General features: G+C 52.8%; 5 protein-coding genes across 7 annotated transcripts in view; 2 read left to right on the top strand and 3 right to left on the bottom strand.

The window, feature by feature from the left end:
- The window catches only part of POLDIP2 (DNA polymerase delta interacting protein 2), an 11,080-nt gene extending 4,338 nt beyond the window's left edge, over positions 1 to 6,742 (bottom strand). The window contains exons 1-7 of the mRNA XM_033184375.1: positions 6,446 to 6,742; positions 4,945 to 5,026; positions 3,347 to 3,444; positions 2,555 to 2,651; positions 2,311 to 2,386; positions 1,985 to 2,092; positions 480 to 616 (exon numbers count right to left, since the gene is read on the bottom strand). Of these exons, the coding sequence (XP_033040266.1) occupies positions 480 to 616; positions 1,985 to 2,092; positions 2,311 to 2,386; positions 2,555 to 2,651; positions 3,347 to 3,444; positions 4,945 to 5,026; positions 6,446 to 6,606 (759 nt within the window). The 5' untranslated portion in view covers positions 6,607 to 6,742. The remainder of the gene's footprint in view (positions 1 to 479; positions 617 to 1,984; positions 2,093 to 2,310; positions 2,387 to 2,554; positions 2,652 to 3,346; positions 3,445 to 4,944; positions 5,027 to 6,445) is intronic.
- Positions 6,741 to 12,754, top strand: TMEM199 (transmembrane protein 199). Of its 3 annotated transcripts, none has more exons than XM_033184379.1 (6): positions 6,741 to 7,018; positions 8,047 to 8,120; positions 8,445 to 8,534; positions 9,591 to 9,633; positions 9,798 to 9,910; positions 10,156 to 12,754. In XM_033184379.1, the coding sequence occupies exons 1-6, from the start codon at positions 6,808 to 6,810 to the stop codon at positions 10,312 to 10,314; spliced, it is 690 nt and encodes a 229-aa protein (XP_033040270.1). In that variant the 5' UTR covers positions 6,741 to 6,807; the 3' UTR covers positions 10,315 to 12,754. The 3 variants fall into 3 exon arrangements, with proteins under 3 accessions (XP_033040270.1, XP_033040271.1, XP_033040272.1); XM_033184380.1 differs by having other exon boundaries at positions 10,219 to 12,754; XM_033184381.1 differs by having other exon boundaries at positions 10,410 to 12,754.
- A 108-nt stretch (positions 12,755 to 12,862) lies between these two features.
- Positions 12,863 to 22,238, top strand: part of SARM1 (sterile alpha and TIR motif containing 1) — a 34,157-nt gene continuing 24,781 nt past the window's right edge. Inside the window, exons 1-2 of the mRNA XM_033184368.1 lie at positions 12,863 to 13,062; positions 20,060 to 21,411. Coding sequence (XP_033040259.1) covers positions 20,942 to 21,411 — 470 coding nt within the window. The 5' untranslated portion in view covers positions 12,863 to 13,062; positions 20,060 to 20,941. The remainder of the gene's footprint in view (positions 13,063 to 20,059; positions 21,412 to 22,238) is intronic.
- SEBOX (SEBOX homeobox) lies at positions 13,332 to 14,282 on the bottom strand. The gene is given in 3 exon segments (XM_033185283.1): positions 13,332 to 13,712; positions 13,859 to 14,019; positions 14,186 to 14,282. Coding segments are annotated over 3 exon segments (639 nt in total).
- VTN (vitronectin) lies at positions 16,287 to 19,802 on the bottom strand. Its single transcript, XM_033184369.1, has 8 exons — positions 19,126 to 19,802; positions 18,913 to 19,032; positions 18,493 to 18,837; positions 18,277 to 18,416; positions 17,861 to 18,017; positions 17,509 to 17,661; positions 16,714 to 17,058; positions 16,287 to 16,490 (listed from the first exon to the last, which is right to left on the bottom strand). Exons 1-8 carry the CDS (start codon positions 19,187 to 19,189, stop codon positions 16,378 to 16,380), a joined length of 1,437 nt encoding a protein of 478 aa, XP_033040260.1. The 5' UTR covers positions 19,190 to 19,802; the 3' UTR covers positions 16,287 to 16,377.

The following is a 22,238-nucleotide window of genomic DNA, read 5'->3' on the forward strand; positions in this document are numbered from 1 at the left end:
CTACTATGAGGTCCCGAAAGACAGGAACGGTGTTTCATTTATATTTGTATCCAAACATGCAATGACTATCACACTTTTCTGACCTATAGCTTCTGTCTGTGGAGTTGGGCGGCCCCTACCACTGCACATGCTTACACCCAGGCAATGTGTAAGTATCTACAATATGTAAAGTGTTATGCCTGCACTGCTTTAAATAATTATGTGTATATTCTTCATAAACATGGCTCCCTTTGAGCAAGAGGGAAGAGACAGGATAAAGGATTCCTTCCTGGGACCTATGGGTTTCCCTGCCTACTCTAGGTCTTGGTGTCAGCCACTGTCTAGAGGCTACTCAACCCCACCAACACGTGCCACCACTTGGGAGCAGAACCACAGGGACATGGTTTATATTTAGACTCCCCTCCCCCAGCAGTCACCTTAAGGACACCATATACCTTGAGGCCTACCCCTGCTAGAAGGGGTCCAGGCTGGCCACATACCCTCATGCCCATGTAGAAGGGGATGACAGTGACACGTATGTTCTCAGTTGTTTCCCGATGAACATCAGAGAGCTCCAGCCAGGGATGATTCTTCTCTTGCCAGGCCCTTAGTGTCTCCCGAGCCACAAAAGGAGGTGCTGGAGCAAGATACAATTGGTTAGTCCAAGCCAACAGTCCAGTGCGATTGCCCCTCCTAGAAAACCCTTCCTAGTGGTGGCCCAGGTAAACAGGATGCTCATACACGAAGCAAAAGTACAGGCTGGAAGAAGGCACAGGACTGCTACCAAGAATAAGCCCCGAGGAGCTAGTGTACCTAGCTCCTGGGAGTTAAGAGCCCTGGTTTTCAGACCTCACTCTGCTGCTAACAACCTTGAGTCCCTTGTCATCATCCCTGATCCTCAGTTTCCATATCTATAAGAAAATAACTGCCATCTGTCAGGTATGACACCTAGGAGGCATGACAAGTCTAACAGGAGGTTGAAAAGGGTTGTGGAAATAGAGCTTTGGAATGACTTCTTTTCTTTTTGAGATGGAGTCTTGCTCTGTCGCCAGGCTGGAGTGCAGTGGCGCGATCTTGGCTCACTGCAACCTCCGCCTCCTGGGTTCAAGCAATTCTCCAGCCTCAGCCTCCCAAGTAGCTGAGACCACAGATGCACACCACCACACCCAGCTAATTTTTATATTTATTAGTAGAGACAGGGTTTCACCACATTGGCCAGGATGGTCTCGATCTTTTTTTTTTTTTCTTTTTCAGACAGAGTCTTGCTCTGTCGCCCAGGCTGGAGTGCAGTGGCCGGATCTCAGCTCACTGCAAGCTCTGCCTCCCGGGTTCACGCCATTCTCCTGCCTCAGCCTCCTGAGTAGCTGGGATTACAGGCGCTCACCACCTCACCTGGCTAATTTTTTTTTGTATTTTTAGTAGAGACGGGGTTTCACCGTGTTAACCAGGATGGTCTCGATCTCCTGACCTCGTGATCCGCCCGTCTCGGCCTCCCAAAGTCCTAGGATTACAGGCTTGAGCCACCGCGCCCAGCCGGTCTCGATCTCTTGACCTACTGACCTACTGACCCGCCCACATCAGCCTCCCAAAGTGCTGAAATTACAGGTGTGAGCCACAGCACCCGGCCCATTTTTTTTTTTTTTTTAATCTGAGACACAGTCTCGCTCTGTCACCCAGGCTGGAATGCAATGGTATGATCTTGGCTCACTGCAACCTCTGCCTCCTGAGTTCAAGTGATTCTCCTGCATCAGCCTCCCAAGTAGCTGGGATTATAGGCGCCCGCCACCACGCCCAGCTAATTTTTGTATTTTTAGTAGAGACAGGGTTTCACCAGGTTGGCCAGGCCAGTCTCGAACTCCTGACCTCAGATGATCCACCTGCCTGGGCCTCCCAAAGTGCTGGGATTACAGGAGTGAGCCACTATGCCCGGCCCTGGAATTATTTCTATGATATTCTTTGATGAAAAGGCCCTCCCATTCCACCTCCCCTTCTTGAGAGAGATTACCTTTTGTCTGGTCATACAGAAGAAATCTTTCAAAGAGTTCATGTTGGATGGGAACCTGATCAGTGGAGGTGTAGGGGAGGATGTCTTCATGGCTGACATAGTCCAAGCCTGGCACAGAGATGCAAAACACAGTGAAACTCACACAGGAGAGGAGAGAAATGGGGTTGAGAAGAGACATTAACTGGCCTTGTCCCAGTATGGGATAACCCTGGTATCATACCCTGGCATCATAATCCCTCCCAGTGGATGACAGGACATCAGGATCCTCGCCCTGAGACACACCAGACTCCTTCTTGACAGATACCATTCAAATGCTAACTACTCACCTGGGATGGCATAGAGGGCCCGGCTGTCATCATGGTTAGCCAAGAAGGTCACAGCTTCTGTCTGAGATCTCTGAGACTAAGGCAAGAAGTGAATCAGGGCTTTGTTTGCCACTGTGCAGTCCAAGGCCTTGGGGACCAGGACTGACCTGGGCTCTGTTTGACCCCTTTCCCTCCCTTTGTCCCCATTGAGATGCAGGACTTTCCATGGAGAGGACCCCCAGGCCCAGCCATTTTGCTTACTTACTATATGTGGGCAGTCACGGGCATCAATCAGCACCTGATAGTAAGTGTGAGTTTTGCCTTTCACCTCCTTGGAGCCATGGCCAGCAGGGTTCTCTGCTCTATGGGGTGGGAGAAGGAGGCCAAGATCACCCCACGAGAAATAGAAGCTGCACCTGATTCAGCTCCCTACCCCTCCTGACCTAAACAGGCTGGTCCCTGATCTGAAGGGGCTTTTTAGCACCAGCTGGACACCCATTCTGTAGCACCTCAGCTCAGCTGCTGCTCAGTTGGGGCAAATAATACAGCATGGAAGACCACGGTATGGAGCCATCATCTGACTATGTGGATACCTCTTAAAAGAAGGGGGCCATGTAGAGAAAATCAAATTGCCACCTCAGTCCCCAGGGCCCAGAGTACTCTTGTCTTCTTATATCCCAAGGACTGTCTGTGATCACTTAATCGAGCTGAACCTTTTGTTTTAATGTATTCTAGGGATGATGTGAGATTGAGGGAAAGACTCCAGCTGAACATCAACAAATCAAGAAGACTTGTCCCCCAAATGCCCTCTGTGGTACTCATAATGAAAATTAGGAGTGGCTTAGGAAAGCATTCTGGGGAGGCCTAAAGGGACTCTCTGACTGAGACTATCCCTGGCACTCAGCACTTTTGTCTCCATGGGTCTTAGTCCCAGAGAAGTACTCTGGGGATGTTTCCAAGGCCCAGGAGGATGCTGTTGTCACCCCGGTACCCCAATTACATATGTCTGCTATCTCCTCCTGAGGATACTGTGAGGCACAACCACAGGGAAACGTACTTTTCTGGAGCTGCAGAAGCCACATCCCGGTCATATAGTCTGGCCTGCCAGGGAAACAGGACAACACCTCGGTAGCCGAAAATGCTATGAAGGAAAAGCTGGGAGGAAAGAGGGGCCTCAGTGAGTCTGCAGTCCAGCAAATCCATCCAGGTGGGCCCCAGACCACAAAGCAGCACAGGTGGAGGCAACTCCAGCACAAGGTCTTGCTACCTTTTTCCTTGAAGTCTGTGATCAACCAGACCAATGGCTGGAACACTCTTATTTCTTCTTTACCTGGCTGACTCTACTCATCTTTTAGGTAAAAGCTTAGGCCTCCAGGAAGCCTTCCCTGACCTCCCTTCCACTTAGCACAATGTACAGCTATTGGCCATTTGCAAATCATTCATTCTTTTCTAGACTAGAAACTCCACAATGGTAGGAATCATGTCTACTTTGCTTTCTGATTAAACCCTAATGCACAATGCCTGGTCTATTGTAGGCACACAGAAAAATAAAATGTTGAACAAACAAAAAGTCTTCCTTAACTTACGATATGCTAGAAGGGCCTAAATCTATCCCAGTGGACCCAGAACAAAGCTGATATAGAAAAAGAACCACACATCCAGAGTTTACCACACTAAAGTCAATACAGCAAAGCATCAAAGGTTTACTTTTCTGAAAGCTCCCTCCACTGGCTTCCCACCATCCACTATGTTAGAGACATCTTCAGCAACTTGGCTAAACCTCGCTATAGTCCACACCATCCCTGTCCACACTAACTTGGAAAGAGAACCCACTGACACATTAAGTGCATTCAAATTAGGAGAACAGAAACCATATCTATAAAACGATTCTGGCCGGGTGCGGTGGCTCACGCCTGTAATCCCAGCACTTTGGGAGGCCGAGGCGGGCGGATCACAAGGTCAGGAGATCGAGACCATGGTGAAACCCCGTCTCTACTAAAAATACAAAAAAATTAGCCGGGTGCGGTTGCGGGCGCCTGTAGTCCCAGCTACTCAGGAGGCTGAGGCAGGAGAATGGCGTGAACCCGGGAGGCGGAGCTTGCAGTGAGCCGAGATCCGGCCACAGCACTCCAGCCTGGGCGGCAGAGCGAGACTCCGCCTCAAAAAAATAAAAAATAAAAAATAAAAAAAAAAATAAAACGATTCTGGGCTGGGTGTGGTGGCTCACGCCGGTAATCCCAAGACTTTGGGAGGTCAACGCAGGGGGATCACCTGAGGTCAGGAGCTCGAGACCAGCCTGACCAACATAGAGTAAACCCATCTCCACGAAAAATACAAAATTAGCTGGGCGTGGTGGCGCATGCCTGTAATCCCAGCTACCTGGGAGGCTGAGACAGGAGAATCACTTGAACCCGGGAGGTGAGGGTTGCGGTAAGCCGAGACCTCGCCATTGCACGCCAGCCTGGGCAACGAGACTGAAACTCTGTCTCACAAAAAATAAAAATAAAAAATAAATAAAAATTTGAATCTGGTCTGGCACCAAACATCAAGGAGGAATGAATGGAAAACCATACCATGTGGCCTGTGACCTAATTTGACTTCTTTCAGAAGCAGAGCACTCTATGAAAATGAAAGATGACCCAGCTCAATACTCACCTGACCGGTCTCATATTTTCCATTCTGTTTTGGCACCTCAAACACACCAACTGTCTCCAACACTTTGCCCTCTGGTCGATTTCTGAGTAGGAAGCAAAAGAACAAGCAACAGAAAAGCTGAGAAGGTAATGGTACTCATCCACCAGAAAAAGCTCCTAGGATACAGAGGGGCCTCGGTTGATGACAGCAGAGCAGGGTTTGGGGTAGTGGGGCCAGCTGGAGCAGGAAAGGCTTTCCTCCTCCTTGGTGAAAACCTCCCCAGTCTCCCAGTGTTAGATGTGACCACTCCCATATTACTGTCTTCTCTCTTCACGGGGCATTCGTCATATCATGCCCTCACACTCTGCTCAAATGTACCCCTGCCCTTGTTTCTTCCCTAACCCACGCTCCTGACCTCCCACAGCACTTTAACTGTCTTGCTCATCACTTTTTCAATTTTTTAAGAAGGGGTATATCTTTTTTTCTTCTTTTCTTACATTTTCTAAATCACAAGTCATCAAGCAATATCCTGCCCACTTTACACTTCAGTTGTGTTCATGTCTTATCTTTATTAAACACTGTAAATTCCCTGGGAGCAATGCCTGAGTCTGATTAGCTGGTACTGCCCCCTCAGAGCCTAGTGTAGAAGAGGTGCTCAAAAAATATTTGTCCTGTATCATAATTCCATGTCCATCTCCCCCTCTAACCTGTAGCCCTTATATTGCCCTTGAAAAGCTTAAACATCTCTAGATTTCCTACTGCACCTAGCCTCTCTCAATATCGTTTTTGTTCATATTCTCACAGGGGTCTTAAATTGCAAATAGCTATCATCTCTCCCCAGTGTCAGTGTCTAATATCAGCCACTAAAAGGTCAGCACCGTCAGTCACCACTCTGAACAGGGCTGCTCTTTCTAGGGGCCCTTCAAATAAAGGCTGTTTTTACTGTTTTGAAGATGTGAACTTTATGCTTCCTCCCACTGATCCACCAGCCCGTTTGTTCCGCCTATCCCATCCGCGGAGAGTTTCCACACCACCCCCTTGGCCTCAAACCCCCTTCCCCAAGTCACATAGAGAAAATCGATCTCCCCAGTCACGTAGAAACCTGGAGCCTACGAGGGTCCACACCCAAGAGTCTCGTTTCCCACCTGTAGCATCTTTCTGAGGGAGACCTTATCTGAATCCAAAGGCTGAGGGTTCCAGCCAAAGCCCTAGAGCTGAATTAAAAAGGTGCCCTCTGACAGCGGTGCTGGGGACCCCAGCCGGGGAAGTAGGATTCACTCGGGGAGGGTAAACTGTTCCCCCTCAGGGCCAGCCCTGTACAACCAGGGCTCTGGGCCGCGCTGGCTTCCCTGCTCCTGGCACATGTCCCAGACAGCGCAGGTCGGCTCCCTGCTCGGGATCCTCTCCCGGGTCAAACTCCAGTCACTCTCAGCAGGCCCGGGCCCCTGGCCTCCGCACTGGCCAGGAACACGCTCCCTGGGCTCCAGGCCCAGTCCTCGCGCCCCCTGGCTCCGTCCCTCACCGGGACGAGAGGTGCCTCCGCGTCGTCGTGGTCGCCGCTGGCGAGAAGGCCCCAGCTCCAGCCGCCGCACAGAGCGGCCTCGGCCACCGGGCCCCAGTCAGCGACCGGGACCACCAGCGGCTTCCCACGGTCAGGGCCCGCCGGGCTGCACAGGTTGCCATGTCCCGCCCAAGCGCCCGCCCGGCTGCTGACACAGAGCCCTACCGGCGGCCGGGCGGCGTTCCGCCCCCGTCCCACACTGCCCCGCCCGGCGTCCCGGCCCTCTTGGCCCGCTTGGTCCCACCCCGGAGCTCAGAGCTACTTCCGGCGCGCGGCGGGCGGAAGTCCGGGTTGGGGTCACCTGACTGGAGTGTCGGCTAGATATGGCGTCTTCTTTGCTTGCGGGCGAGCGATTGGTGCGCGCTTTGGGCCCCGGCGGGGAGCTGGAGCCAGAGCAGCTACCCCGAAAGCTGCGGGCCGAGCTTGAGGCCGCGCTGGGAAAGAAGCACACGGGCGGTGATAGCTCCAGTGGCCCCCAACACTTGGTTTCTTTCCGTCTCATACGGGATCTGCACCATCACCTGAGAGAAAGAGGTGAGCCCCAGTCTCCAGTCCGGGGTCGCCTCCTTGTTTCCAGATCGATTCCCTCCTGAGGTCTTTTCCCATCATTCCCCTTCTTCTACGGAGCACTCATCTATACCAGCGAAGAGTCACCCCATAAATCCCAGGGCCACCCACTTTCTTAACTCCCAGGAATTTCTCGTGGATGACATTTGCTTGTGCAGTTTTTTGCTCTTTTGAGAGCCCCCTCTTCACTTCCAGGCACACGTAGGCCCAATTCACCCTTGAGAAAGTCTAGGTTTTTACTAAATACAAGTATCACAGGTTCTGTCTCTTCCTTTTTCTACACTTTAGGAATCAGCTTAGCATAGTGAGCTTGTAGGAATCCGGATTTCTTTCCACCTCAGAAGCAAGAGTGGTGAAATCTGATACTTTGTTCTGTTTTGTTTTTGATATAAGATGACAGAAGCTGTGTTGAAAGATCTGGCCTGGGAGTAGCATGCGAGTTCCGGTCCTAGCTCTGTCACTAATCCTCTGAAGGAGTCATTTCTCTTCGCTGGGCCTCAGTTCCCTTATATGTAAAGGGAAGGAATAGGGCAAACTAGCACATAAGTTATTTTGCCAGAAGTAGCATAGACTAGCCAGAAGTGCAAAGGGTAGACTGCTCAATTATTAGAACTAGAAAGGACCTTAGAAAGAGATTGCCTAGTATTAGTGTCCTCTGAGCATTTAGCATCACTATGAGCTAAACCTATTTAGGGAAGAGCTATTGTGGCCACAGAAATGATCTAACCCAAAGGCACAAGTAAATGGTTTACGTGTTAGTTGTAACACTGGCAGGATAATTGAGAGCTGACAGCTAAAGTCAGCTGCGCAGCACTGGGAGATACCCATATGGAATTATCCAAAATTCTTTTCAATTGAAAATGATCGTGGAAATGGATTAATGTAGAGATGGCCCTGTTTTATTTTGGTAGAAAGAAGGGCTAGACCCCTCTTGATCTTAACCCTTCAACCTTAGCTCTGTGGATCATTGCGTTTGTGAAACCTTTTCTTCTCAGATTCCAAACTATACCTCCATGAGCTCCTAGAAGGCAGTGAAATCTATCTCCCAGAGGTTGTGAAGCCTCCACGGGTACGTAAGAGATACATTTGTGGGAGTGGTTATTGACTGAGTTGGGCTTATCCATGATACACTGAACTTATAAATCAACTTTCAGGCTTGAAAATTTGTTTTTGAAATCTTTGGGATCTGGGGGAACCAGATATTGTCCTCCCCATCAACTGTTTGGAAAATTGAGATTAAAAAAAAAAAGTTTCAAAGCATTGGAGTTAGAACTAACTAGTATGTGAGTCTCCTGATACCTTTAGCAGTGCTTTTCCCCTGGAACCAATGATTATGATGTACTTTCTAACAAGCTGGGAATATCATTCTTCTCATTTGATTTTTCTGCTTCAGAACCCAGAGCTAGTTGCCCGGCTGGAGAAGATTAAGATACAGCTGGCCAATGAGGAATACAAGCGGATCACCCGCAACGTCACTTGTCAGGTAAGGGCCTGCTCTTCAGTACATGGACTAGGTAGCCCCTCAGAGTAGGGCCCTGCACTGCAAGAAGGTACGGAGTTTAGAAGAAACATGGACACTTGGTTTCTATACTGTTCAGGGACCATAGGAGCTCTGCATACAAACTCAACGCAATTCCCATCTCATTCACTGAGACTCTGGGCTGAGATGGTGACCGATTTTTAAGCATCGTAGAAGTGGGAGTGAGTTAGCTGGGCGCGGTGGCTCACGGCTGTAATCCTAGCACTTTGGGAAGCCGAGGTGCGTGGATCACTTGAGGTCAGGCGTTCGCGACCAGCCTGGCCAACATGGTGAAACCCCGTCTTTACTAAAAATACAAAAATTAGCCTGGCGTGGTGGCAGGCACCTGTAATCCCAGCTACTTGGGAGGCTGAGGCAAGAGAATCACTTGAACCCAAGAGGCGGAGGTTGCGGTGAGCCAACACTGCACCATTGCACTCCAGCCTGAGCAGCAAGAGCAAGACTCTGTCTCAAAAAAAAGGGGGTGGGGGGGTGGAGAATGAGTCTTGGAGGCTTTTTTTCTTTTTCTTTTTTTTTTTCTTTTTGAGATGGAGTCTCACTCTGTCCCCCAGGCTGGAGGGCAGTGGCAGGATCTCTGCTCACTGCAGCCTCTGCCTCCGAGGTTTAAGCGAGGTCTCATTTAGTAGAGACCACGTTGGCCAGGCTGGTCTTGAACTCCCAAACTCAGGTGATCCTCCTGCCTCGGCCTCCCAAAGTGCTGGGATTACAAGGTGAGCCACTGTGCCCAGCCATTGGAGCCTGTCTTCTGACAGGGCTCCCTACTATTCTATGGCATGCTCCTACCCTGGAACAGAAGAGTGGATGGGTACTGGCAGCCTGTGTCCTCTCTCCAAAATGCTTGCTCTGTGGTCCAGAAAAGAGTCAAAGTGGTTCCAAACAAAAGAATCCCTGGAGAAGGCAGTTAATGTGTTGGGGAATAGAGAGGGCTGAGCCCAGACTGACAATGGATGCTCTCTGAGCTGCTTCTATTCTGAATCATCTGCTTTGTCTTTTTCCCAGGATTCAAGGCATGGTGGGACTCTCAGCGACCTGGGAAAGCAAGGTGAGGTACTAGGAGATCAGGCTTCTAAAGCCTCTTCCTGAGATGGGTCATGACACTCAGGCTTGTTTGACTGGAACCCAGTTGGTGGGGGAGGCAGCCATGAGATAAGAGCGCCTCCTAGAGAATGTTGAACTAAAGGTTCCCTCTCTGGCTCCTCCCCAAAGTGAGATCATTGAAGGCTCTAGTCATCACCATCTTCAATTTCATTGTCACGGTGGTAGCTGCCTTCGTCTGCACTTACCTTGGAAGCCAATATGTCTTCACAGAAATGGCCTCGGTGAGTAGGCACTCGGCAGGGCAGGGTGCCCCAGGTAGGGGTGTTAGTGGGTAAGGGAGGACGTATGTGAAAGTGCCTTGCACAGGTTAGGAATTGAACAGATATTTATGCCATGAACAAGGGGAGCATTAGAGCTTTCCAGCAGTCACGGGAGGTTAGGTAATAAACCCAGGAGAAGCCACATTCTCTTTTCTTCCCCTCCCCTAACTTAGAAGGGGATTGGGGGCTCTCCATCCTCATTTAAGGTGCTCGGGTACAGAGCTGAGTGTTGGCCTGCATCCCTTAAGCCTGGTTCTCCCCATCTCCAGCGGGTGCTAGCTGCATTGATCGTCGCCTCGGTGGTGGGTCTGGCTGAGCTGTATGTCATGGTGCGGGCAATGGAAGGCGAGCTGGGAGAACTGTAACTGGTGCTTCATCTTCAAGTCTAGAGAAGACTTGGGCTTCAGGCTCCAATTGCCAGTCACCGACTCAGTCAACCCATCAGACTTTTTGTATTCAGCTCCAGTTAGTCAGAAGACCAGCCCAGGCCAGCTGCTGTTTCTGTGGGGAGCCCTGTGTTCTGTGAATTTCCAGAGGGAGCATTGGAGGAGATTGAGATAACACATCTTTAAAACGGCAAGAACTGGTCTTGGTCTATCAGTACGTCTTCCTGAATCCGGTACCCATCTGCCTTCTCCAGTCCATTCTAGACACTGCTGGGACTAGGGTTTTTCCTTCAGGAGCAGATGGAATCCAGGCCTTCCCAGAATAGACCATACTGCCTTGAACTTGTTCATATGTACAAACTGATCACCAGCTTTCTCTAGACATTTTTAATGCAGACCTGTAATTGAGTTCAGAAGCCTCCAAAAAAACAGAAAGGATCCCCTTTGTCCAGTTTGTGCTGGAAGAGGAGCTGATCAGAGACATCAAATAAGAAAAAGATGGGTTGATGTAGGATGGCAAAACTGGAAGCAAGGCAGCTACCTTTTTGCAAAAGGAAATGGTATTAGGCCCCTTTTCCAGAAGATAAGACAGACTCATGGAGAGCAAATGACCGGCTGTGGTCCTTCCTCTGTTAAATGGAGCCGAAGACGGCTATGTTGTCCTGAAGTCTTGTAATGTTTAACTTCTGAGAACTTAGATAAGTGGTGTGATGATAGGGTCTGTATAACGCACTGAAAAGGGTATCAGGCTTAGTTATTTATCCAGTAAATATTTATTGTATCCAAGGTATTTCTATTTTAACTCCTGTGACAACACAAAGCACAGCGATTTCCATAGTTCTAATAGTTCTAACTGTTCAGGGTCTGCTCCTCATGGTACACTCTTTTTGGTTCACTGTATGTACTCCTGTTCTCTCTTTTTTTTTTTTCCAAAGCACTTTTCTGTTTCAATAAATTATATACTCATTTGCTCAGTGGACACTTCCTCTACAATGTTTGCCAGTTTCTGTTAGTTGGAAGAAGTGTCAGCTGTGAGAAGACAAACTAGGTGGCACTTTGCAGTGTTTCCAGTAACCTGAACTATATAAAATTTGTGTTAAAAAGCTACACTGGGCCAGGTGAGGTGGCTAACACCTGTAATCCTAGCATTTTGGGAGGCTGAGGCGGGTGGATCACTTGAGGTTGGGAGTTCAAGACCAGCATGGCCAACATAGTGAAACCCCATCTTTACTAAAAATACAAAAAAATTAGCCAGGCGTAGTGGTACGTGCCTGTAATCCTAGCACTTTGGGAGACCAAGGTAGGAGGATTGCTTGAGCTCAGGAGTTCAAGACCAGCCTGGGCAACATGGCGAAAGCCAATTCCCATCTCTACAAAAAAATTCAAACATTAGCTGACATGGTAGCACACGCCTGTAGTCCCAGCTACTCAGGAGGCTAAGGTGGGAGGATCCCTTGAGCCCAGGAGGCAGAGGTTGCAGTAAGCTGAGTAAGCCAAGCTCATGCTATTGCACTCTAGCCTGGATGACAGAGTGAGACCTTGTCTCAGTAAAAAAGCAGGGGGCAGGGGGAGAGGAGAACCAAATGCCCTGTCCTCCAGTTCTCAGTATGTCGAAGGGATCTCTCTCTTCTAGCCAGTCCTGCCTCAACTATGCCATGCTTTCTCTAATGCACTCTGGTTCCAGGGACTGCTTGGCAGGAGGTAGGAAGAACAAAAAGTTTGGGGCCTTCCCAGTTTCTTAGGGCCTGTCTGGAGAGGAAACTAGGATTTACTGAGTTTTTACAATGTGTCACACACCATGTAAAGCCCTTTACCTACATTATTTCTTATACCTCAAACAGAGAGCAAACAAGTATCCCCATTTTTTAGTCACATAGAGTTCCAGAGTTACCACGGTTACATAGCAGAGTCAGGATTTGAATCCAGTGCAGACCACAGATACCATGTTTTTCTCTCCAAGGCAGAGCAGCTCCGGAGGTGGAGGTAACTGGAATGTCCTAGACTCAGTGGGACCAGGAGCAGGGGCTGCCAGCAGAGGCGCTCATCTCCCCCAGGGTCTTGTCAGTCAGAGCCTTATACCCTTCAATTAACTATCCCTCTAATCCCAGCAGAAGCCTGGGTAATACCTTCCACCAAGAATCTGTGTGGAACCTGGCCCCATTTTGGGATTAGGTGATGGAGATAAATTTCCATGGCAAACGGCCCTCGTCCCCATTCATTTGCAGAGCACAGCAATCCAGATTAAGGTACAGAGTTTGGGTTTTATTTGGAGATTAGTTGGTATTACCGATGACGGTGATACCAAAACCCAATGCTGCTGCACCCGCCTCATCCCATATCTGTCAGGTTGTCTCTACGGCCCCACGTCAGAGGGCAGCCAATCTGATCTTTGTGAAAATTAAATCAACATAAGCCCCAACTTCCTGTCTTTGCTTTATTACTTTAATGCCACTCCCTCTTCATATCCATAGTTCTGATTAATTTGTCCAGGTGGTCGACGGTCAGGAGAGGTGGCCCTGACCCATAAAGAAGGTGACTCCAGCAGTCTAGATGAGGAGCAGCATTCTCTCCTACCTCACTTAGCAGTTAGCAAGGTAATGGCCTGGAGAGACCTCAGGAGACAGGAGTCTGCCCCTTCGGAGGGAGGAGGTCATCAGCTGGTGAGAACTGGGGACCAGGACTGGCAAGAGTGGAGGAAAACATGGCCCTCATCTCATCCTTCTGAAGGTACCTCCTGCCACAACCATGAGCATATGCCCCAAAGGGGTCAGGTGTGGGGTGGCAGGAGCTAGGCCCCAGTCTGCATAGGACCTGCATCTAGGCTGGCCTGGCGGCCATTGGAAGGGAGGGATGCCTGAGCTAAATTCCTTTCCGATAGGGAACTCCTTTGCATAAAAGGTGGGGCCGGGGGATCCACTTCTGATGTGTTCAGTCCCAGGAGGGGCAGGGTGGGCTACAGGAGTCAGAGGAGGGGTCTTGTAAGTTCTGGACCAAGACTAGGCGTGGTCCACATTGGTGACAATGGCCGAGGCTTAGATGAGGTCAGACAGGCTGCCTAGTGAAGTCTGGGGAGTAGCTGGCTCTAAGAAAGGGTGGACCTCTGAAGCCCCAGCTGGTCCCCGTGGGGCTACAGCTTTAGTCCCTTCCCAGCCCTGCCCTGGACCTAAGCCAGGAGCTGGACAGGAGGTGTATTGACACACTGAGGTACACTGAGGTGTGCCGCTGGAGGGTGGAGGTTGGCCTGGTATTTGGGGATCCCAGGGCTGCTGGAAGGTGTCTGGAAGAGAACAGGAGCTCTGGGGGGACTCAGGCCCGGGGCTTAGACTTCTTGACTTCCTGTTCTTGATTCTTTTGGTCTGGCGGTTCTGGAACCACACCTGCTAGGGAAGAAGAAGGAGTCTATTCTGGCCCCAGCATCCCCTCCACCCAGGGACAGGGGAAATAACCTGAAGGCAGGCTACCCAGCGAAGGGGCTGTGGGCCAAGCCCAGATGATGGCTGTGTGAGAAGGGGTCGCAGCTCACCTGTATCTTGGCCTCAAGAAGGCGAGTGACCTGGGCCAGGTGCTCATGGGTGCTGATGTCGGGGTAGGGCCATGCTGCAAACGCCCTCTCCAGCTCCAGCAGCTGCCCTTTGCTGAAGGTGGTCCACTTTCTCTGGTGGGAACCCAACCCACTGCCACCGTCTGCGGGCCACGGTGGGGGTCCAGCCGGGACTTGCTGAAAGAGCCTCTACTCAGCCTCAAAGCCCTCAATCAACCCTGAAGTCCCTACTCCCAACCCTCTTCAACCTTCCCTCATCCCACCGTGCCCTACGTCCTCACCCTGCCCACACTTCCCCCATCAGATCACCTGCTGAGGATGCATCCACAGGGCTGGCCATGGAGCTGGCAAAGGGTAAGGTGCCAGAGGGCCATGCCAGGGCTGTGCCCACACCAGACCCCTCCATTTGGGTTTTATCCTGCTAAGGGTGGCTGGCTCCACCTCCAGGAGGGGAGAGGTTTAGAGTCCAGCTCAAGCAAAGCAGAGAAGTCTCGGTGGGGAACCCTGGAGGCTGGGTGGGCTTATGAGGGTATGGGTGGGGCAAATTGTGTACCCCTGCCCCTCCAGGGCCTCACAAAGGAAGCTGGACCCAGCATCCCTCCTCAAACCTCAAACTCTGGCAGTCTGTACCTGAAATCCTATACTTCATGAAAATCCTCCCAGGGGTCCTTCCAGGAAGCCAAAGAAAACCATCTCTCCAGTGCTCCCAGGCACTGGCTGCCCCTTCTGGAGCCCTTAGTGCTCTGAACCTGGCTGCCTTCAGGAGAGAGGGGGTGGAGACCTCTCCTACAACTGGGGACTGGGCTGGTGAAGTGGGACAGGATGAGAAGGATGGTAAGGTGACAAGATGAATGGGAGCCAGCTGCTGTCAGCAGGACTGGGGAACAGATGTCGTCACCAGGTTGCCCTCAGGTCTGCTTTAGAACTTTGCCTGCATCCAACCCTTTCTCTCTCTGGCCCCTCAAGAGCCAGATGGACTTCCTGGGGTTCGGAACCTGGAACCAGAGGAGGTTCCACAGGTGCAGTTGAGGGGTTCTAAGAAAGATGATAAAGATGTTTATGTGTATAGTATTCTCTTCCTTGGGCATATTCTGAACCACTTTTCCTTAAATTTTTAAAAGTTTGTTTCTTTTTTTTTTTTTTTTCCAAGATGGAGTCTTGCTTTGTCACCCAGCCTGGAGTGCAGTGGCATGATCTTGGCTTACTGCAACCTCCACCTCCTGGGTTCAAGCAATTCTCCTGCCTCTTCCTCCAGAGTAGCTGGGATTACAGGCGCCCGCCACCACACCTGGCTAATGTTTTTGTATTTTTAGTAGAGACGGGGTTTCACCATGTTGGCCAGGCTGGTCTTGAACTCCTAACCTCATGATCCACCCACCTTGGCTTCCCAAAGTGCTGGGATTACAGGCGTGAGCCACCGTGCCTGGCCTAAATTTTATTTTTCTCACTCTGTTGCCCAGGCTGGAGTACAGTGGTGTGATTTCTGCTCACTGCAGCCTCAACCTCCCAGGCTCAAGCAATCCTCCCACCTCAGCCTCTTAAGTAGCTGGGACTACAGGCACACACCACCCATAAGTTGCCCAGCTAACTTATTTACTTTTTGTAGAGATGGTGTCTTGCTATATTGCCTAGGCTGGTCTCCAACTTCTGGGTTCCAGCAATCCTCCCACCTTGGCTTCCCAAAGTGCTCGAATTACAGGCATGAGCCACCATGCTCAGCCAAAAATTCCTTCCTTTTTTTGTTTTGTTCTGTTTTTAGAGACAGAGTCTCACTCTATTGCCCAGGTTGGAGTGCAGTGGTACAATAATAGCTCACTGCAGCCTCAAACTCCTGGGCTCCTGGGCCACTTTTCCACGAGAACTGTGTGCTTTTGAATTTCCTTTCAGTTTCTCCCCTTCACTATCTCTCCTGGTCTTGCTGCTCCCCATCCTAGACCCTAGACAGAGACCTCAAGAAAGGCTCACTTTAGGGGTGGGTTTGGGGAAGCACAGTGACTGGTTCCCCAAGTGCTCAGGAGCCGGAGCTACTATGATTTCAGATGAGGATGGACAAAAAAGCTGAGCCGGAACCCCACCACCTCTTGCCCCTTCTCTCTCCTCCAAGACCCTAGTCAACTCCAAGGGGCAAAGCAAGCCTCACCGAGGGAGGCTGGCCTGGTAACTCTGTCACCATCAGAGGTGCCTGCTTAGCTGCTGGTGGGTTGCTGGGGGTTGCTTAGCTCAAGAGGAAGGGTAGCTCTCAGGAGGCCTTCCCCAGTCCCAAACTTCGGTTCACAGAGAGGCCCTGAGCCCAACATGGGTTGAACACAGCGAGGCCCTTCTCTGTCCGCTTCACCAACCCATTCTGACAGCCCAGCTTCCTCTCCTTTACCCAGGCAGGGATATGTCCACCCCAGTCAGGACAGTAGTCTTAAACTCAGGGCTAAGTGACCTTTATTGGGCTGGGGGAAGGAGATTGGAGGAGGGAGCTACAGCGGGCCCAGCCTCGTGGGCTCTGCCTCCTACAGATGGCCAGGAGCTGGGCAGCCCAGCCAGTACTGGGCGATGGAGCGTGGGTAGGGAGGTTCCACAGCGTCCACTCGCCGTGTGCGAAGGTTGACTCGGTAGTACTTGTCTGGAAGAGAGGAAAACAGAGGGTGCGTGAGGCCCAGCCTGGCGCTGCCCACTCTTCCCTTAAGAAAGTCTCAGAAGGGAAAGTGAACATCCACGATGCAGCTAAGGACTTCTGGCCTGGCTTTCTGTGGTCACTACCTGCGGGCTGTATTCAGCCCTTATGGACCAGGGACAGCAAGGAAAACCCAAGCTAGACCAGCTTCAGGGGTGGCAAGGGCTCCTACCTCCAGAGAAGAAGAAGACACTCTGGATGGGTTCACAGGTGGCAGGCACAAGCCAGTCCATCCTGTAGTCATCATAGTTGTTGGCTCCCAAGTTACTCTCCTCACTGGAGAACAAGGACAGCCACGTGGCGCGGGATGGCCGGCGGGAGTTCTGGTTGCGGCCACGGCTGTGGCCTCGGCGTGAACGGTAGCCTTTGCGGTTGCGACGCCTAAACTTTTGCTTCTTGGCCAAGGAGGGGCGGGGTGCCATGCCTGAGACGTAGATGCGGCCAGCCATGGCTGCGTCCACTTGCTCTGGCACACCATGCCAGTCCCGGCTGATGAACTGGGGCTGTCTCATACCAGCTGTGGCAGGGAAGGGGTGAATGAGAGGTCTTGGGGGTCCGAATCTTGCCCCCTCCAGCAGGGTCATTAGAGTTCATCTGCTGCACCTTGCCCAAAGACACACAGCAGCGAGTGGCAGAGCCAGGCCTTTGGTTCTCAGTCCAATGCCCTTCCCTCTGTGCTCCCTCCACCATATCACTGGTGTCTAGACCCCAGACCCCCTAAACTCCTCAGCCATATCCCCTCCCTCTGCTGGCTGTGCCCTCAGCTGTGCTAGGCAAAGTCCAAGGTGTGGGGTCATATAGACCCGAGCTTCCCCCAAAAGGTCAACAGAAGCAAAGTCTGGCCTGAGCAAATAGACTTTGATCGATAGCTCCACAACCACAGCCCCCTCCAGCCAACCTGGCTTTACCACTACCCAGGGGTTTCAGCCCTTTTGAGGGAGAAGAAAGACTTGCCCTCTCTGCATACCAGAGGTTCTGCCCCAGAAAAGAAGCTCAAAGATGTCCTCCCAGCTGTCCCGCTGCATCACGGCAAAGTGCTCAAACACAGCCGACAGGGAGCTGCCTTCACACTCCTCCTGACTGGGCTGGTGCTGGAACTGGTACTCCCAGTATTGTTTCCCTGGGGAGCAGGGTGGTGGGCATTAGGGGGGCTGGGCCAGAGCAAGACTGGAGATCCCAGAGGCTGTTGAAGTTAGGATCTCCCAGCATGAGGTGGGGGTAGGGGGTGGGCACATGCTGAGGCCTGTCCCCAGTGAAGTGTGAAAGGAATCCAAGACTGCTCCACTGCCTGCTCAGTCTCCCACCCACCCCCTGAGTACCCTTGAAGAAGTAGACCCGCTCCCGGCCACTGTAGCTATGGGCAGGGAGGGCCAAGGCTGCGTCCACATTGTCTGGGATGCCATCGAAGCCATCAGAGATATTTCGGGGGTAATCAGGGTCCAGGACACCATCCTCAAAGCGCCAGTACTGACTACCCTAAGAGGTGGGGAAAATGAAAAGGGGTATGGAGGCTGCTGGCTGGGCACAGAGGCAGAGTCTCTTGCCCTAAGGCAGCCGTTCCCAGGTCCAGGTTCACTGCCCAGGACCTGGAGTCTTGGGGCTGCCCTGTGCTCAAAGAGCCCCCACCAGGTCCTGCAGCGCCCTGGGTCCAGCCTCCCTGTCCACCCTGTCCCTGGGAGCAATAGCTCTCAAACCCTCCCTAGATGCTTTCTACCCTGGCCCACAGCCGCTGCACCTTGAAGAGGTAGGTCTTCCCCTGACAGTTGATGCGGGTGAAGGCGGCATCAATGGGGCCCTCGATGCCCCAGACATCTCGGATGAGCTTGGGGTACCCAGGCCTCACTGCCTTTTCATCCAGTTCATAGCAGTACTGCCCTAGAGTGGAGGAGTTGGTGTGAGAGCAGGGACGCTCCTGGCAGACCCCCATCCCCAATACCTGCCCTGGATTCACCTCGGAAGGCAAAGAGGGAACCGTTCTTGAGGTCGGTGAAGGCGTCGAAGGGTTTCCCACTGCATAGCTCCTCCTTTGCTGGGAGCTCAGGGGTCTCTGGATGAAGGGTCTCGGGCCTTGAGTCCATCCCCTCAGGCTTAGGGGTGCCCACCTCAGGTGCAGGGGATTCTTCCTCAGGGTTCAGAACAGTTGCCTGCTCAGGATTCCCTTCGCGCTGGGCCTGGAGGTCAGGGCTCAGGGAGGAGCCCTCCGGCTGTTCACGGATGGTGGCATTGTTCTTCTCCTCACCATCATCATAGACCACATACTCATCCTCTGGCATAGTGAACACATCCCCACGAGTCACTGCAGAGAGTGGATGGTAGTGAGTCTCCAGCTGCAAGGGGCACCCCAGCCCACCCACCTGGGCTCTGAACACACCTTGGGGCTTGCACTCAGCCGTATAGTCTGTGCAGCAGCTCTGGTAGTAAGAGCAGAGCTCATCACACTGGCACTTCTTGTCAGCGTTGAAGCCCTCAGTGCAGCGGCCCTTGCATGACTCTTTGAGGAAGGGGTGTCAGTCGGTGCCGCCAAGCCCAGGCCACCCTCGCCCTCCCTACGTTGACCCAGATGGCCACCAACACCCCCCTGTACCTTGGTCGGCCACAGCAACCCATGCCAGCAGGGCCAGCATGAGAAGGGGTCTCAGGGGTGCCATGGCAGGACTTCTAGCTCAGTGCCTGGCAAGCTGGGCTCTGATCTCCCTGAAGTCTCCGCTCTGATGCCTGAGGAAGGGAGGGAGAGGCAGAGACAGGGAGGGAGGGGACTGAAGAAGAGGAACTGCCTTTTCTGCTGCTCTGTTTGCTCAACCTCCAGCCCATCCCCTCTGCCCCCTCCAGCGGCTGCTGCAGCAAAGGTCACATTCCTGGAACCCTGGGCCTGGGAGAGCTGGGAGATAAGACCTTTGCCAAGCTCAGAATCATTAGGTCATCAGAAGGGGAATTAGCACCGCGGATCTGGAGGGCAGAAAGAAGGCTCATTGGGCAATAGCTTTATCTCTCTGAGTCTTAGTTCAGTTTCAGTAAAATGGGATTAACAAAGCCTTTCCTCATGGGGTGTTGGGAGATTACATGAACTGGAACAGACAAAATGCCCAGTAGCTGGAGCAGTCACAAATTCCTTCTCCAAACATGGCTATTGATCCATGATTGTTTGATCAGACACATCCCTGGCTGGGTGCTCATTCGCCATTGTTTATTTAGGGCAGGAAAAAGGGAGTGGGAGGAGAGTTTGTAAGCACTCTGGGGAATTTTCTTTTTTAGCATAAAAGAACAAAGTTTCATTTCTGGGTTCTTCTCTTGGGTGCATCAATCTCCCCAGGCTGGAAATTTGGGTAAATATCAACCCACTGAACTAGATTTGATTTCTGAGTCTTTTCTGAGCAGGCCACTCCCTGTCCCCAGCCTCAGTCTTCCCATCTGTAGAGTGGGCTTGTTCAACACACTTTTAGACTCTCAAGAGAAATATGATCCCTCTACCTGGAAAATGCCCACTGGCATGAAACACCTGATTTTGTGCCCAATTTCAGGTGTCCACAGAGCTTCTGAAATCCTCCCATCACCTGAAAAAAAGTGATCCTGAGATTTTAGCTGATTTTTCTGTTCTGTAATCAGAGGGGACTGTGATTTTGGCCAATCTCTTCCTCATGGGCTTCAGTGGAGTCAGCTGTGGAATGGAACACCGATTCCCACCCCCAGAGGCATGTTGTGAGGTTTCGCTGAGAAACAGGCATAAAAGGGCCTTAAGAGTTATGATGATTGTTTTAACCACTTAGTAGGGAGGGGGCACGCAGCGGTGTTGCTCCCACGTACCGGTGTCACGCGGGGCGGGGAAGAGGGGTTGGAGAACGGAGACCGTCATCTCATTTTCGACACCCTTCCTCCAAGTCCAGCGCAGGAGGAGGCGGCTGCGACTGAGGGGCTAGGGAAGGCTGGCCAGGGGCGTGGGCGTGGCTGGGGACGACTTGGGGGTGGGGCTGCGCAGGAGGCTGGAGGAGCCCCGCTGGACCCAGAGGCGGGGCATCGGCCCCGGGTCCGCTGCGGTTCCGGGGCGTGGCTGCTGCCGAGCATCTCCCAGCTCAGCCGAGCCCCTGCCCGGGCCACGCTTTGTTCCAGCCGCCGCCTGCTCTACCCTCCGGCGTCCGGAGCCATCCCTCTCCTCCTCGCTCTATCCTTTCGCCCACTCCCTGCATCTTGGCCTGCATCACCTTTGCCAACCGCTGCGCCCCCGATCCTGCCCTCACTCCTCCTTCAAACTTCTGACCTGCACCCTTGCCTGGTACCCTTCTCTCTATTCGTCCCCCTCCATCTTCTTCCCCCGACCCCTCTCGGGTCCCTCTTTTCCCAAAACCGGGGTCTCTCCGCGCAGCCCCCGCCTCCAGGCCGGGGATGTCCCCCGCGCCCCCGCGCCCATGGTCCTGACGCTGCTCCTCTCCGCCTACAAGCTGTGTCGCTTCTTCGCCATGTCGGGCCCACGGCCGGGCGCCGAGCGGCTGGCGGTGCCGGGGCCGGATGGGGGCGGTGGCACGGGCCCATGGTGGGCTGCGGGCGGCCGCGGGCCCCGCGAAGTATCGCCGGGGGCAGGCACCGAGGTGCAGGACGCCCTGGAGCGCGCGCTGCCGGAGCTGCAGCAGGCCTTGTCCGCGCTGAAGCAGGCGGGCGGCGCGCGGGCCGTGGGCGCCGGCCTGGCCGAGGTCTTCCAACTGGTGGAGGAGGCCTGGCTGCTGCCGGCCGTGGGCCGCGAGGTAGCCCAGGGTCTGTGCGACGCCATCCGCCTGGACGGCGGCCTCGACCTGCTGTTGCGGCTGCTGCAGGCGCCGGAGCTGGAGACGCGTGTGCAGGCCGCGCGCCTGCTGGAGCAGATCTTGGTGGCTGAGAACCGGTGAGCGCGCCGGGCCGGGGTTGGGAGAGCGCCGCGTGGTGTGGACGGTCAAGCGCCTGGGTTCCCGTGTGCCTCGCGCCGTGCCTTTGCCTCCCTCACCTCTCTGCCTGCCTGCACTACATCTCTGTTAGAATCAGCCTGTCCGTTTCACAGATAAGGAAACTGAGGCTTAGGAAAGTTTAGTGACTTGCCCAGTGGGTCACAGTGAACTAAGATTTGCTCCCAGGGCTAGTGGAGTGAGGAATGGAGTTAGAGGACAGGAGTCCGTCCCTGGCTCTATGGATGGAGATGGCATACTATTGCCAATTCTTCCTCTCCCCCGCCCCCCAAGCCCACAGCTCTCCTGCCCACCGGCTTGGGTTCCCTTCTAGGACACCTTCTTTCCCCATCATCCCATCCCCCTCCCAATGGGAGAAGAAGGGAAACACAATGCTCAGAAAAGAGGGAGGGAGAACTCTCCTTTCCCTCCTCCCCAGGCTGCAATGTGTGCTGGCCTGAGGCTGCTTACTCCCTTCTTGCCGCCCCAATCCAACTTATGCTCCATCAGTCATTCTGGTTCTTGTAACAGGCCAGATATGATCTCATTCTGCGGCTCCTGATGGGAAACAGTTTTCTGCTGAGAGGCATGGGTGGGGGAAGAGGACACCGGGGTGTGGAGCCCGGCAGGGACCAGGCAGAGTGTGTGTTCTCTCCCTCCACCCCACTTAGCACCAAGATGCTGCAAGAGGGTCAAACAGAGGCCTCATTGCCACTCTTGCATGTCTCTTGGGATCTCTCCTGGAGTATGAAGACCTCCAAGGACTCACTTTCCCTCCCTTCTGATGCCA

The sequence above is a fragment of the Trachypithecus francoisi genome, unplaced genomic scaffold (genome assembly GCF_009764315.1).
Source record: "Trachypithecus francoisi isolate TF-2019V2 unplaced genomic scaffold, Tfra_2.0 Lachesis_group20, whole genome shotgun sequence".
In the NCBI taxonomy this organism is placed as follows: Eukaryota; Metazoa; Chordata; class Mammalia; order Primates; family Cercopithecidae; genus Trachypithecus; species Trachypithecus francoisi.